Source organism: Oculina patagonica, chromosome 4, assembly GCF_052425735.1.
Source record: "Oculina patagonica isolate OP01 chromosome 4, crgOcupat, whole genome shotgun sequence".
In the NCBI taxonomy this organism is placed as follows: Eukaryota; Metazoa; Cnidaria; class Anthozoa; order Scleractinia; family Oculinidae; genus Oculina; species Oculina patagonica.
In genome coordinates, this window is record NC_135761.1 from 6,164,236 (window position 1) to 6,176,437 (window position 12,202).

A 12,202-nucleotide genomic window follows, 5' to 3' on the forward strand; every position below is an offset into this window, starting at 1 on the left:
CCCACGAGTCTCCTGTAGTTCAATGGTGCAGCGTCCGACTGGTGTTGTAGAAGGTAATTTCGGGAAAAAATCGTTAAAACAATTAAAAATACGTCAGAAACGTTAATAATAAATTTTCGCGGGTCTTTACTTTCGCGACAATTTGAAAATCGCTAAAATAAGTACCAATAAGGTAGTTTCGACTCGTCTTAGCGGAACTCAGACTTTCTCACCATTTTTACTCCTTCGAAAAAAATTAAAAGTGCCTTAAGGGACATTTCTACGTATTTATTCAGAAAAAATGAAGGGAAAACTGGAAACAATCTTGAAATTGATCGGTATTTAATATCTTGCCGTTGTATATCATAGTATATGATTCATAAATAACTTCTTCGCCATTTTTTCAGGGTGGATAACGTTTTTCACTGGTCCACTCACTTCCCAGTGAATAACGTAAAAAGTCTGTGTCCGAGCCAAGTGGCCCATACAGCCGGAGCTTATCTCGGTTTTCGTGGCATTTAGGGACTAAGAGTATTGGTACTCCCCCCTGGATGGGAAGCCAGTCCATCGCAGGGTTACCCCCCAGAATTCGCCGGTACCCATTTATACACCTGGGTAGAGAAAAGCACTGTGAGAGTAAAGTGTTTTGCCCAAGAACACAACGCAGCGCTCGGTCCAGGGCACAAACCCGGGCCGTTCGACTCGAGTCGAGCGCACTAACCATTAGGCCACGTAGTTAGGTTTAATTTGTTAACGAATAGCCATAAGCTGATTCAAAGTTCGGAGAAAAGCGCACACGAAGTCAGAACTAAAACCAAAAAGGCTTGAGCGCGCTTCCCGACGTTTTCAAGTTTTAGGTCACTACGTTCCTATCGGTCAATGACCACGCCACTGTTTAAAAATTTTCATGAATAGTACAGTGCATTTTATTAATGTCAGGCTTTAAGTGGATTTCCAATTAATTCCAACACCTTCATTGGATTTTCAGGAAGCGCTACTAGAAATGTTGGTGATACTGCCTCTTTAAAGAGAATCGTCGCTTAAAAAAGACGCTCAAGAAGTCGCTTAAAGTGTATATGACATGAAAAATATTTTCTGCTTATTTGAAAGGCCTTTCGAAATACAGAAGAATGGCGTTTTTCTTTTCGAAATATCTTTTTTCGTTTCAGAGATATTGACGTTTTTGTATTATGCAAATTAGATCAGTGATGACGTCCTGCTTAGAACAGACATAGTTCCCATATTGCCTTAATTCCCACCATTGGTTTGGCTGCGCTAGATGGTTCTTGGTTTAAGACAAAAACTGGGAATTTCAGTTTTTATTGAGACAGCACCAGCGGCAAAACTGTTGTCATGGCAACAGCCCTAAGAGTAACATTTTGTTTCTTTTGTGATGCACATTTGTGGTGCCAAGTTCCAAGAACACTGCTTTAATAGTTTTAGAGATATTGTTTATTCAGTATTTTACCATTTTTAGAGTCAAATCTTGTGACGTCATCACTGATCTAATTTGCACAATACAAAAACGTCAATATCTCTGAAACGAAAAAAGATATTTCGGAAAGAAAAACACCATTCTTCTGTATTTCGAAAGGCCTTTCAAATTAGCAGAAAATATTTTTCATGTCATATACACTTTAAAAGTCGCTAAAAAGAGCTAAAAAGGTAAAAGTCTTACGCTTTCTATATGTCACATATGAAACATTGTAAACAATTATATTAGACTTCCATTTTGGATAACTCATTGTCTTGATAAATATCTTCTATATCTCAAAATCAAATTCTAATCCACTTCCTTTCAATTTTGCCAACACTTCCTTCTCAAATCTCTCATTCAACTCTGGAGTGAAGTAATTCTTCCAGTCTCCGACCACGCCCTTCCGAAGCAGAGAAGAGCCGCCATCTTTGCTTGGTACCACATAACTTGCAGCATTTTTCTTCATTCCACTTAAAGTGCACTGTTCTGCAATGCGACTGATCAGATCATCTGACAGCGGCTTGTTGAGGAAGTTGGCGATCATTCGGACACGGGATAGCAGGTCCTAACAGAGAGAGAATTGTTACTTTTTTCTGCACAAGGTACTAAAAATAAATAAGAAAAACTATTACAAAGCGGTGAGAAGCTATGGACTTAATCAGTTTGAATATATAGGAAGAATAATTATTAAACTACAGAAATTAAAATGAAAGAGTATTGCTTTTGTCCGTCATTATTCCTTGAGCTTTCTTTTTGATAGCCTACGCGGCGATTCCTCAAGGGATTTAGTTTTCCGTGTATCATACTGGGTTAGTTGATCTTTAGTATTAAATTTGTATTGATCATGCATGATCGTCATAACATGCATTGTTCATGCAAGGTGTTATCATTCAAGTGGCAATAGAGTACTAGAACACCAACGTTTAATGAAGGGCGTTTTTTTTATCATGAAGAAAAAGATGGCTCATAGGCAAGATGTTTAAATTTTGGAAAATCAAAAAGTAACATTTAAATTACTAATTTTAAAAACACGAAACAACTTTTTAAAGACATGTTTCGGCATGACTTATGCCATCTTCAGTTTATTGAGAATTTAAAATCTAGGGCTATATATATACCCAAGCTACAAATACAAAAATAGAAATGTATACAAAGTAAAATTACAATAACAAAAGATAATGGTAAAGCCGTTACAAAGTGGCAGGTACTGTCTGGTACTGTCTAGAACAGTAATTACTCACAGTGTGAGCTTTAGACCGTTACTAATAGAACAAAAGATTAAAATAAAAAGGTGTTGACATGCTGCACTTGAGTGTTTAAATCTGGTTTTAAACTATTAATGTAAAAGGCCTCTTTTAATTTAAGAAAATAAACGGTTTGAGCAGAATCCAACATTTTAAAGCAATCAGATGTGTATAAATTTTTGACTTCTCGTCATTTTTCAACAAGGATCAAAGAGCATACTTTAACTGACAAAAATTCACATGTTTTTAAACACCTTAACAGTTCATCTAATTGCAAAAATTTATACACATCTGATTGCTTTAAAATTTTGGATTCTGCTCAAACCGTTTATTTTCTTAAATTAAAAGAGGCCTTTTACATTAATAGTTTAAAACCAGATTTAAACACTCAAGTGCAGCATGTCAACACCTTTTTATTTTAATCTTTTGTTCTATTAGTAACGGTCTAAAGTTCACACTGTGAGTAATTACTGTTCTAGACAGTACCAGACAGTACCTGCCACTTTGTAACGGCTTTAACATTATCTTTTGTTATTGTAATTTTACTTTGTATACATTTCTATTTTTGTATTTGTAGCTTGGGTATATATATAGCCCTAGATTTTAAATTCTCAATAAACTGAAGATGGCATAAGTCATGCCGAAACATGTCTTTAAAAAGTTGTTTCGTGTTTTTAAAATTAGTAATTTTACTAGTGCTAACAAGGAAATATGGAAATAACATTTAAATACTGGGAAGATATGAAGCAACATAAAAACACAGGTATCCTGTTCCAGGCCTAGTGCAACAAACCTTTTGTAAATCTTCATACTTAAGATACAAGACATTGGGGTCATCTTTGTACTTCCACCAGTTCAGAACATGGTCATTCCAGGGACCCCAAGTCACTGTATGTGATAGGAATAAATTAAAGATAATAAATTATATAATTATTGTAATCAGAAATAAAAGTTCTCAAAACAAGTTTTCTGAACTGAGTCACTGCTGTTTCCTTTTTTGCAGTTATGTTCATAGCTGTAATATTTCTGGAGTGCGTCTTAGCGCTAAAATACATTGAGAGTCAGAATATTATATACAGAGTCAAAAACTCCAAATTAGTGAATTGAAGAATCTGATCGGAATCAAAAAATAGATCTGTCCATCTGCTGGCATTTATTAAGTAAATCTTTAAAATGATCAGTGAAAATGGGCGTTGACAAGTTAAAAAGAAAAGAGCAATAAATTTCGATTCAGTGAAAAACCTGTTGATCAGTTTAATCACTTTTGTCCCTTGGCCATTTTAATTTGACAAGAAATAAAATACAAACAGCGGCAACAAACATAATGCATGGACTTCACATGGTTTGAAAAAAAGAATGTAAAATTTACTTGACTTTTCGCATGCTACTCTAGCACAAATCTTCAAAACAGATGTTTTTTTTGGTTTCGTAAATCTCTGGTTACTTTTTCAGAATATTTGCCGAATAATTTTTTTTCCTTACAATTCAGGGTCCAGTCCAAAGTCCAGTCCAAAGTCCAGTCCTCATTTTTTTCTTTTTTGCAATGATCTTAATTTTTAACTAAACAATTATCCTTCAGGTCATGCGAGGACAAATTAATAATTATTATTACCCAATTTTCTTAACTAACATTACAAGAAATGTTTGAAGAACAGTAGAATATAGCTGTCAGTCGGCCTGTGCTAGAGTCATAGAAAGGAATTAACAGATTAATGCGTTATCAAACTTACCATTTCCTTCCACAAATAACTTGGCGTAAAATTCCCATGGCCCATTAAATCTCTTCAAGCTTGTAAGAAATGTAAAATATGATACTGCAACGTCCTTTGGATTGCGAGCAACATAAATATATTTACACTTGGTGTGTTTGTTTGCACTTTTAGGAGTATTATGGTAAAGAAGGTGGGTCTTTATAATGCGAGGGCTTGGCAGAGTGTTGATATCAGGATGCTCAGCACCTGGGTTGGTTGCCCTTTCTAGGAATGGAACTCTCTCTCTATGATAGGTACTGTTTACTTGTCCATCATTAAATATCTGCCACACAATTTCTTGAACCCAAGTTGTTCCTGAATGAAAAAAATATTTAAATAATTTTATTTTAAAGTAAGCATTGTCAAAATTAGTTTTTGGGTCAGTCCATGGAATGACTGCGATTGGCACGAAACGCCCAGTAAATTTTAGATCCTTTTTTCAAACCATGCATAGGCCAATTGCAAATTCTTTCGTCTCGATCCAGACAATAGTCCAGTTCAGAGTCCAGTCCAAAGTCCAGTCCTCGTTTTCCAGCTGGCCCCAAATAAGTAACTGGCGAAAAGTAACGCAATGGCAACGTATAACAAAACCAGCACGATATATTTGTAAACTGCATACGTTAATATTTGTAAACCGTGATAAACGAAATTAAAATCATATAAATAAATGAATCTGTTGCAGAGCAAAATTGGATGTAGTTCCTTTAGAAGACTCAGACTGTAGTTCCTTTAGAAGACTCAGAAATTGGGTTGTCCTAAAACCCGGAATGCCGGAAACCCGGAATGCCGGAATGCCGGAATGCCGGAAATCCGGATAAGAAAGCCCGGAATCCTAAAACCCGGAATGACCTTTTTTGTGTACGCCTTTTTCAATAAAATACTTGGAAATATCTATTTTTTTTTTCTTTTATTTGGGGGGGGGGGGGGATTTGGAAGTTTGTTACGAGTTTCCAATTACGTTGCGAGTTAGCAAATCAAATTGTCAATTTCGATACAAAGTTCCCAACTTCGGCCCGACTGAACTTCGCAATTTAGCTAGTTGAGGAGAAACAAAACATGTTGTTTCAAAGTCATGGCGATATCTGAACTCAATAATTTTAAAGGAAACAAGTTACGGCGGGAATATTCCAGCGATTATTGCGGCTCAAGTTGCAAAACATTAGTCGACGTCAGTAAAAACCTTACATTGTGTTAACTTGTGCAGATTAAAACCTTCTGTAGTTATGTTATCAACAAGGGCTTTGCTACGTTTAATCGTTGGGAAAAAGCCATAAAAAAAATATAAAAGGCTCACAAACTTTAAATTAATGTTCAGCGAGCCATAAACATGTTAGCGTGACAAATATGTCTTCCCTGTCGCCTCGCTTCGGCTTCGATTAAAATCAACTTTATGTAAAGATCCTGATGGGTAAACCATGTATCCAGTTTCATCCGGCTTACAAACGCAAAAGACTTGGAAAGATTATACCTCGTACAAAGCGTAAAAAATATATCTTTTTTTACAAAAAGGAAAATTTGACCAAATTTCTGCCTGCATAAAATTCATTTATCGTCAAATTACTTGCGTGATCGCTGGTGCGAAACGTTGTCTGACACTTCAACTGAATTATCGCTTCCATCATCAAGCGACGAATATATATCGACAGCGTTTGATTGATACCCATTTTCGAAAGGACATGTTCATGACGGTATATGAATGTAATGCTTCTACTCACTATCAGTCAGAACATTGATCAGAAGGTTGTTATTGCCGTCCTGCTTGTTCGTCAAACAAATATTGTGCAACTTGAGCCGCAATAATCGCTGGAATACCGTAGAATTCCGGTTATAAGCTTTGTATCGAAATTGACAATTTGATTCGCTAACTCGCAACGTAATTGGAAACTCGTAACGAACTTCCAAATCCCCCCCCCCCCATCCCCCAGAAAAAAGATATTTCCAAGTATTTTATTGAAAAAGGCGTACACAGAAAAGGTCATTCCGGGTTTTAGGATTCCGGGCTTTCTTATCCGGATTTCCGGCATTCCGGCATTCCGGCATTCCGGCATTCCGGGTTTCCGGCATTCCGGGTTTTAGGACAACCCCAGAAATTCATTTTGCACTGCAATACGATCTATTTTTGCAGTTAACAAATATCGATGTTTATCTGCCCCATTCAGTATTTTTACAACAGTGTAAATTAATATCTAATATAATATATAATAAGGAGCAGGAGTTCTCAACAAACCCTTTTGGGCTTAATAACGCGAGGGTTCCTTTATATGTAGTAACGCCACAATTCGCCAGAAAAATAAATGTTACGCAGTATTCTTTGCGCCACGCCAATGACACGGCAATGACACAGACAGTATTATATACACCTATGTGAAAGACAGCATTCTTTGACTGTTAGATTTGTTAGTATAACCCGGGTATATTGCAGACGATATCTGTTTATAATTGATCAGACGAGTAACTGGGCCAGCGCAGTTGTTTTCAGTGCTAAGGCGCCTCTGTACGTGGACACTAGTTAAATGCATAAAATGAAATTTGTCTCTGATGTGACTTTTCACTGAGCATGAATGCTTGTATTCTTATTCTGACTCACCTGACTTGGGGAATGTGACCACGAAAACGTCATCCGGCCTCGTCTGAAAATTCGCGATAAAGTCACAAAGCAACTGAGGATCGCGAGTGAAATGCGCTGGTATTTTCAGACCCAAAACTTCAACAAATTTCTGGGATGTCCATTCACCTTCTTTTACTTGAAAGAAATGAGAAGACGCCATGATTATTACGGCGACGAGATAAGTCACGCAACAACACAGCGGGTATAAACATCCGTGATTTCTGATTGTGGAAATCAAGCAACAGTGTGGTAAGGATGGGCCGATACTCGATACCAAATATTCGATACACCGATATTTTGACAATTTTGAAAGTATCGATACTTTCGAAAAATATCGCACTTTCGATACGTTTTCGATACTGCACACGTGACCTGAGCCTGCGGTCTTCTGGTCAGCACGTGAGGTTTGAAAATGCGATTTTGCTCAAAGAAATATTGATGTTCTTGTCAATATTTGAATTTTTCTTGCCTTGACTTGATGTCCACACATTGCTGATGCAACAGTGAACCGAAAAGACCAAAATCAACATTCTTGGCTAACATTTATAACGCCAGGTCTGTCCTTTGTATGGTCATGTGACAAACCAATGACGTCAGGACAGAAATGACGTCATAATATCGATATCGATATCGATATCGAGAAAAAAGGCAAATATCGTATCGATATCGTATCGTTTTGAAAAACCTGTATCGGCCCATCCTTACAGTGTGGTGATCGCGCAATGCACAAGCGCCCTGGGGACGAGGCTGCGCAATACATTGCAAACCCAAAATCATTCTCGTCCCCATAGCCCTTTCGTTTCTCTTAGCTGGCTTGGCACGAGAAAACGGAGGGCTCTGGGGACATAGGATTTTTGAATTAATTCGATTTTTTTTATTGGCTGATTGGAACAAAGAATTCCTAAACGGAAGTCAAAAACGTAACGACTCTCTCATACATTCTTTTAAAACGTCATGACTGCATACATGAAGACCGGAAGTCCTAGAATCTAGGACTGGAAATCCTTTGTCCCCAGAGCCCTTTGTTTCCTCGTGCCAAGGCCCAGACGGCTAAGAGAAACGAAAGGGCTATGGGAACGAGAATGACCCAAAATAAAAACGTCCATTTCAGTGTTTTCAGACAAATAATTTTACGACTATCAAACTGCTCCCGAAATACTCGCGTCTGATTCCTTGACAGCTGATACTCGATTTGACTTGCGACCACTTCTCCACTTATTTTCACTTTAATCCAAGTCACCACTTATCATGTATTCACATTTATCATTTGGACATATTAGAGCCTGCAGTTGGCAGGACATGTGTCACATAAGAACCCAGTATATAACCTCGCTCACCATGAGTCCCCCATAGCTCAGTGGTTAGAGCGTCCAACCGGTATTCTGAAAGGTCATGGGTTCGACTCCCGTTGGGGAACTTAGACTGTCCACAGCCCTCTATTTTTTCGTGTTTTATCGATCGATGAGCGCGCGGTGAGAACGGCGAGAGAACTGGACGGAGCGCCCCTCCTCCTGCGCGCTCGCGCTTCGCGCTTGCTTCATATGCTTTTTTGCGTTGAAAAATCGAGAGGCTGTGGACAGTCAATAGGGAACTCAGAAAATCTTTTTTCTGAGTATTTGACTTGCGACCACTTCTCCACTTTTTTTCAAATTACAATTGATTCGAGAGTTTCGCTCTCAAAAGCGCGGCTGCACCACTGTCACTCACTCGTTTGCAGTCTGCGTCACTCGCTCCTGAAGCTCCTGAGAAACTAAGTAGTCAAAAAACGGTCAAAAGCGATGAATGTTGAAGGAGCTGATCGAGAACTTTGTTAAAGGAAGGTTTTCAGTAGAAGTTGGTCTTTTTTTCAAAGCCTCTTTCCTGCTCTTCTTTATCGAGATGAGTGAGACAGTGTAAAAATAAAAGTTTGCTTGATTCGGTGGAACGGTAGTATTATCACTGAAAGGAAGTCGGTCTTTTTTCTCGAAAAAGTATAAGGGCCACTCGTGAAAATTAGAAAAAGCCCGATCTGTTCACTCGTACAATTAATTCCTAATTGTTTCTCGAACAAACCGTTTTTATTTACTTAGCTGACCGGACATTATTTAGAGGTTGGGCAAGAGTTGGTGCAAATGAAAGAGGAAGACCATGTTCAAATTCTCCTGATCCTCGCCCTCACCCACTACCCCTAGACGTGCATAAATTTATGAGCCCCCTTTGTTTCCCTGCATAAAAGTTATTTACCCGTTAGGCCTTTCTCGATTATGCTAGCATTTTTTTCGGCATTTTTTGGAAAAACGAGCATTTTTTTCGTTTTTTCTTCAAAAAAGAATTGCTAGCATTTTCTGTCACTTTTCATGACTGTGATCCAGATTTTCAGCACTCAGAACTCAGAAGGATAAATAATCCTAAAGTTTCACAATTTTGATTACATAATTTGATTGTTATCTGTCTGTTTCGACTGTTTGTGCGTTGTGTTACTTGTGTACTTGTGTTGTGTTACTTGTGTGTGTTTTTATTTATTTATTTATTTATTTATTTTATAAACAAACAATTATTAAGTATCACCTGTTGTTGATATGAGCATATAATGTGAGAGTTTGTACGTTTTGTTTGAAATGAAACAAAGCATTTTTTGGAATTCAAGTGGCATTTTTTAAGGAAATCAGGCATTATTTTAGCATTTTTTGGCTTTATGCGATAATTTCTAGTAGCATTAAATGCCAGTTTTACTAGCATAATCGAGAAAGGCCTATTGTCCCTAGGCCTTTCCCTAGTTGCATCAGCCGCTTCCCCTCTAAATAATGACCGGTCCCTGATTTCTTATGATTTCGGTAAAATGGGTTTTTTAGACAATGTCGCGTAAGGCCGGAAACGATGCTGGAAGTAACTGAATGTTGGCAAAACGAATAAATTCGACCTAACGGACTGTGAAATGTGAAGTATTCAAAAAAACTTTAAAAAGGTTTTCTAACTTTCGTTCACAAAATAAAACACAGTACAAGTCTTCTTTACAAATCATGTTTGTTGATACAAAACAATCATCTTATGATCGAAGCACTGTTCGCACTCCCGCCCTTTCCAAGAGACTGATATATTTGAAGCGGTAAACATTATCTAATATAATTAAAAAAGGCGGTATTTGAAGCTTTCTTTTACTTGTTCCTCCAGAACATCTGCGTGTCCGCTTTTTCCTTTTTTTCTATGAGATACTGTTTTAATATACCTCCACGAGGTCAAATAGGCGAGCACGTTGCTAATTATTTAAGAACTGCGTAGTTGTAGTCACAAATTGTCCAAACTCATTACTTATATCGACTGAGTAGAATTAAAAAACCGAAGGAATCAGAATGAACATCCGACTTGTTCTTAGTTTCTGCTGAGATATACTGATCCCATGTTGAAATATTTGCCGTTTTCAACATGCAATATTAAAAAATGTAAATGACTACTATACATTCTACTACACGTCTATTTTTGACAGTTTATTGCCCCGGTAAATGTTTTTCTATATCTCAAAATCAAATTCCAATCCACTTCCTTCCAATTTTGCCAGCACTTCCTTCTCGAATCTCTCATTCAAATCTGGAGTGAAGTAATTCTTCCAGTCTCCGACCACGCCCTTCCGAAGTAGCGATGTTTCGCCCTCTTCGTTCTTTATTGCGTAACTTGAAGCATTTTTCTTCATTCCACTGAAAGTGCACTGTTCAGCAATGCGACTGATGAGATCATCTGACAGCGGCTTGTTGAGGAAGTTGGCGATTATTCTGACATGGGAAGACAGATCCTGGCGGAGAGAGAATCATTACTTTCACGAACTTCAAAAAAATCTTCCCTTACTTTAATTTCACGAGCTTACATAAAATCTTTTTGACAAGTTGCGAAGATATAGTCGAATGAAAACGAAGTGACGAGTGGTTGTTTTGATCCAAGTGGTATGTATTTCAAGTTATTCTTTCAAGTGAAATGCCTATTTCACAAGTAGTTCAGTGTTTTTATTAGCCAAACTGGAATAGAGGTAATGTTTCCTTTAAATGTGGGAGAAGGTGTCTCGGAGATGTGTTAAAAAACATAAATTACACACAAAAAAGTAAAATTAAAACGCCAAGAAGATTGGTAAAAACATTATAATACGGAAGCCTGTTCCAGGCTCTCATGGTCACTAAATGAACCCCAGTGGAACGCGCTTGCTCTCGAGAATAACGCGAAAAGCGAACGCGAATTTTTTTTCTTACCGAAGAGCCTGGAACAGGCCTTAATACAGGCCTCACAAGAACAAACCTTTTGTAAATCTTCATATTTAAGAAACAAGACATTGGGGTTATCTTTGTGCTTCCACCAGTCCAGAACATGGTTATTCCAGAAGTCCCAATTAAGTCACTGTTTGTATTAAAAATAATAATTCAGAACCAGTCACAGAAATAAGAAATCAAAGTTCTCAGAAAAAATTTTCATAAGTCGTTGCAGTTGCCTCTTGCATTGAGCATTTACATATCTTGGATATTCCTGGATATTTTTAAGTGCTAAAATGACTGAGAGCCGACAGTATCAGCATACCATACGGACTCAAGACTTAAAATTTGTACAGTAGAATTTTATAACTCTTGTTAAAAACAACAAAACAGACTGAGTATTTTATAAAATTTACCAAATTCTAGAAGGAAGTTGAATCGCGACGCTCAGCGAAGTTTTTTTGGGACGAATTTCGAGATGTTTGAAATGCGATGAGACATTCTCTCAAATTTTTGATATGTCTTCTCAATCGAAACTAAAATTTAAGAGTAAACGTGGGAACAAAATCATAAAAATCTGTATATGAATTTAGATCAGATTTCCAAACCATCGTCACGATAGCTTATTTCGATACGCCCTAAGGCCCGGGGAGTGGGGGGATGGGGGGGGGGACTCCCATTTGAACGAGACGGGGATGCTTATCGTCTCGCTTAGGGGTGTAAATTTCTGATTTTGGTCTCACTAAGGGTCCGGTGTTCCGGTCAAAACGCAGTCGAGGTCTCGTTTAAGGTTGCACGCGAAGAATTATGGAAATATAAATTCTATAGCATTTTGGTATCTTTCGGAGGTCAGAAAATGTTTGAGCCAAGCCCAGACTGGTCTCCTTTAGGCATTTATTATAAACTTTCGAAGAGTATCCTCGTCTGTTTCT

The 12,202-nt window shown here is 37.6% G+C and overlaps 3 protein-coding genes across 4 annotated transcripts in view; all 3 read right to left on the bottom strand.

Annotated features, from left to right (window-relative positions):
- LOC144651282 (sulfotransferase 1E1-like) overlaps positions 1–12,202 on the bottom strand; it is a 52,102-nt gene that overhangs the window by 36,364 nt on the left and 3,536 nt on the right. The window lies entirely within an intron of this gene.
- LOC144651298 (sulfotransferase 1B1-like) lies at positions 882–7,291 on the bottom strand. Its single transcript, XM_078511239.1, has 5 exons — positions 7,039–7,291; positions 4,431–4,766; positions 3,494–3,588; positions 1,616–2,021; positions 882–1,043 (listed from the first exon to the last, which is right to left on the bottom strand). Exons 1-4 carry the CDS (start codon positions 7,217–7,219, stop codon positions 1,743–1,745), a joined length of 891 nt encoding a protein of 296 aa, XP_078367365.1. The 5' UTR covers positions 7,220–7,291; the 3' UTR covers positions 882–1,043; positions 1,616–1,742.
- Positions 10,031–11,409, bottom strand: LOC144651365 (sulfotransferase 1C2-like; the record flags this gene model as incomplete). The annotated part of the gene is made up of 2 exons (XM_078511302.1): positions 10,031–10,825; positions 11,320–11,409. Coding segments are annotated over 2 exons (369 nt in total), but the record flags the coding sequence as incomplete, so codon positions are not given.

What these genes read in the sequence shown, in the direction of transcription:
- LOC144651298 (XM_078511239.1), bottom strand. Translation starts at nt 7,219, where the DNA reads ATGGCGTCTTCTCATTTCTTTCAAGTAAAAGAAGGTGAATGGACATCC. An exon ending in GGTCACATTCCCCAAGTCAG is followed by an intron (nt 4,767 to 7,038) that starts GTGAGTCAGAAT and finishes TTTTTCATTCAG; the next exon opens with GAACAACTTGGGTTCAAGAA. An exon ending in GTTATTTGTGGAAGGAAATG is followed by an intron (nt 3,589 to 4,430) that starts GTAAGTTTGATA and finishes TATCACATACAG; the next exon opens with TGACTTGGGGTCCCTGGAAT.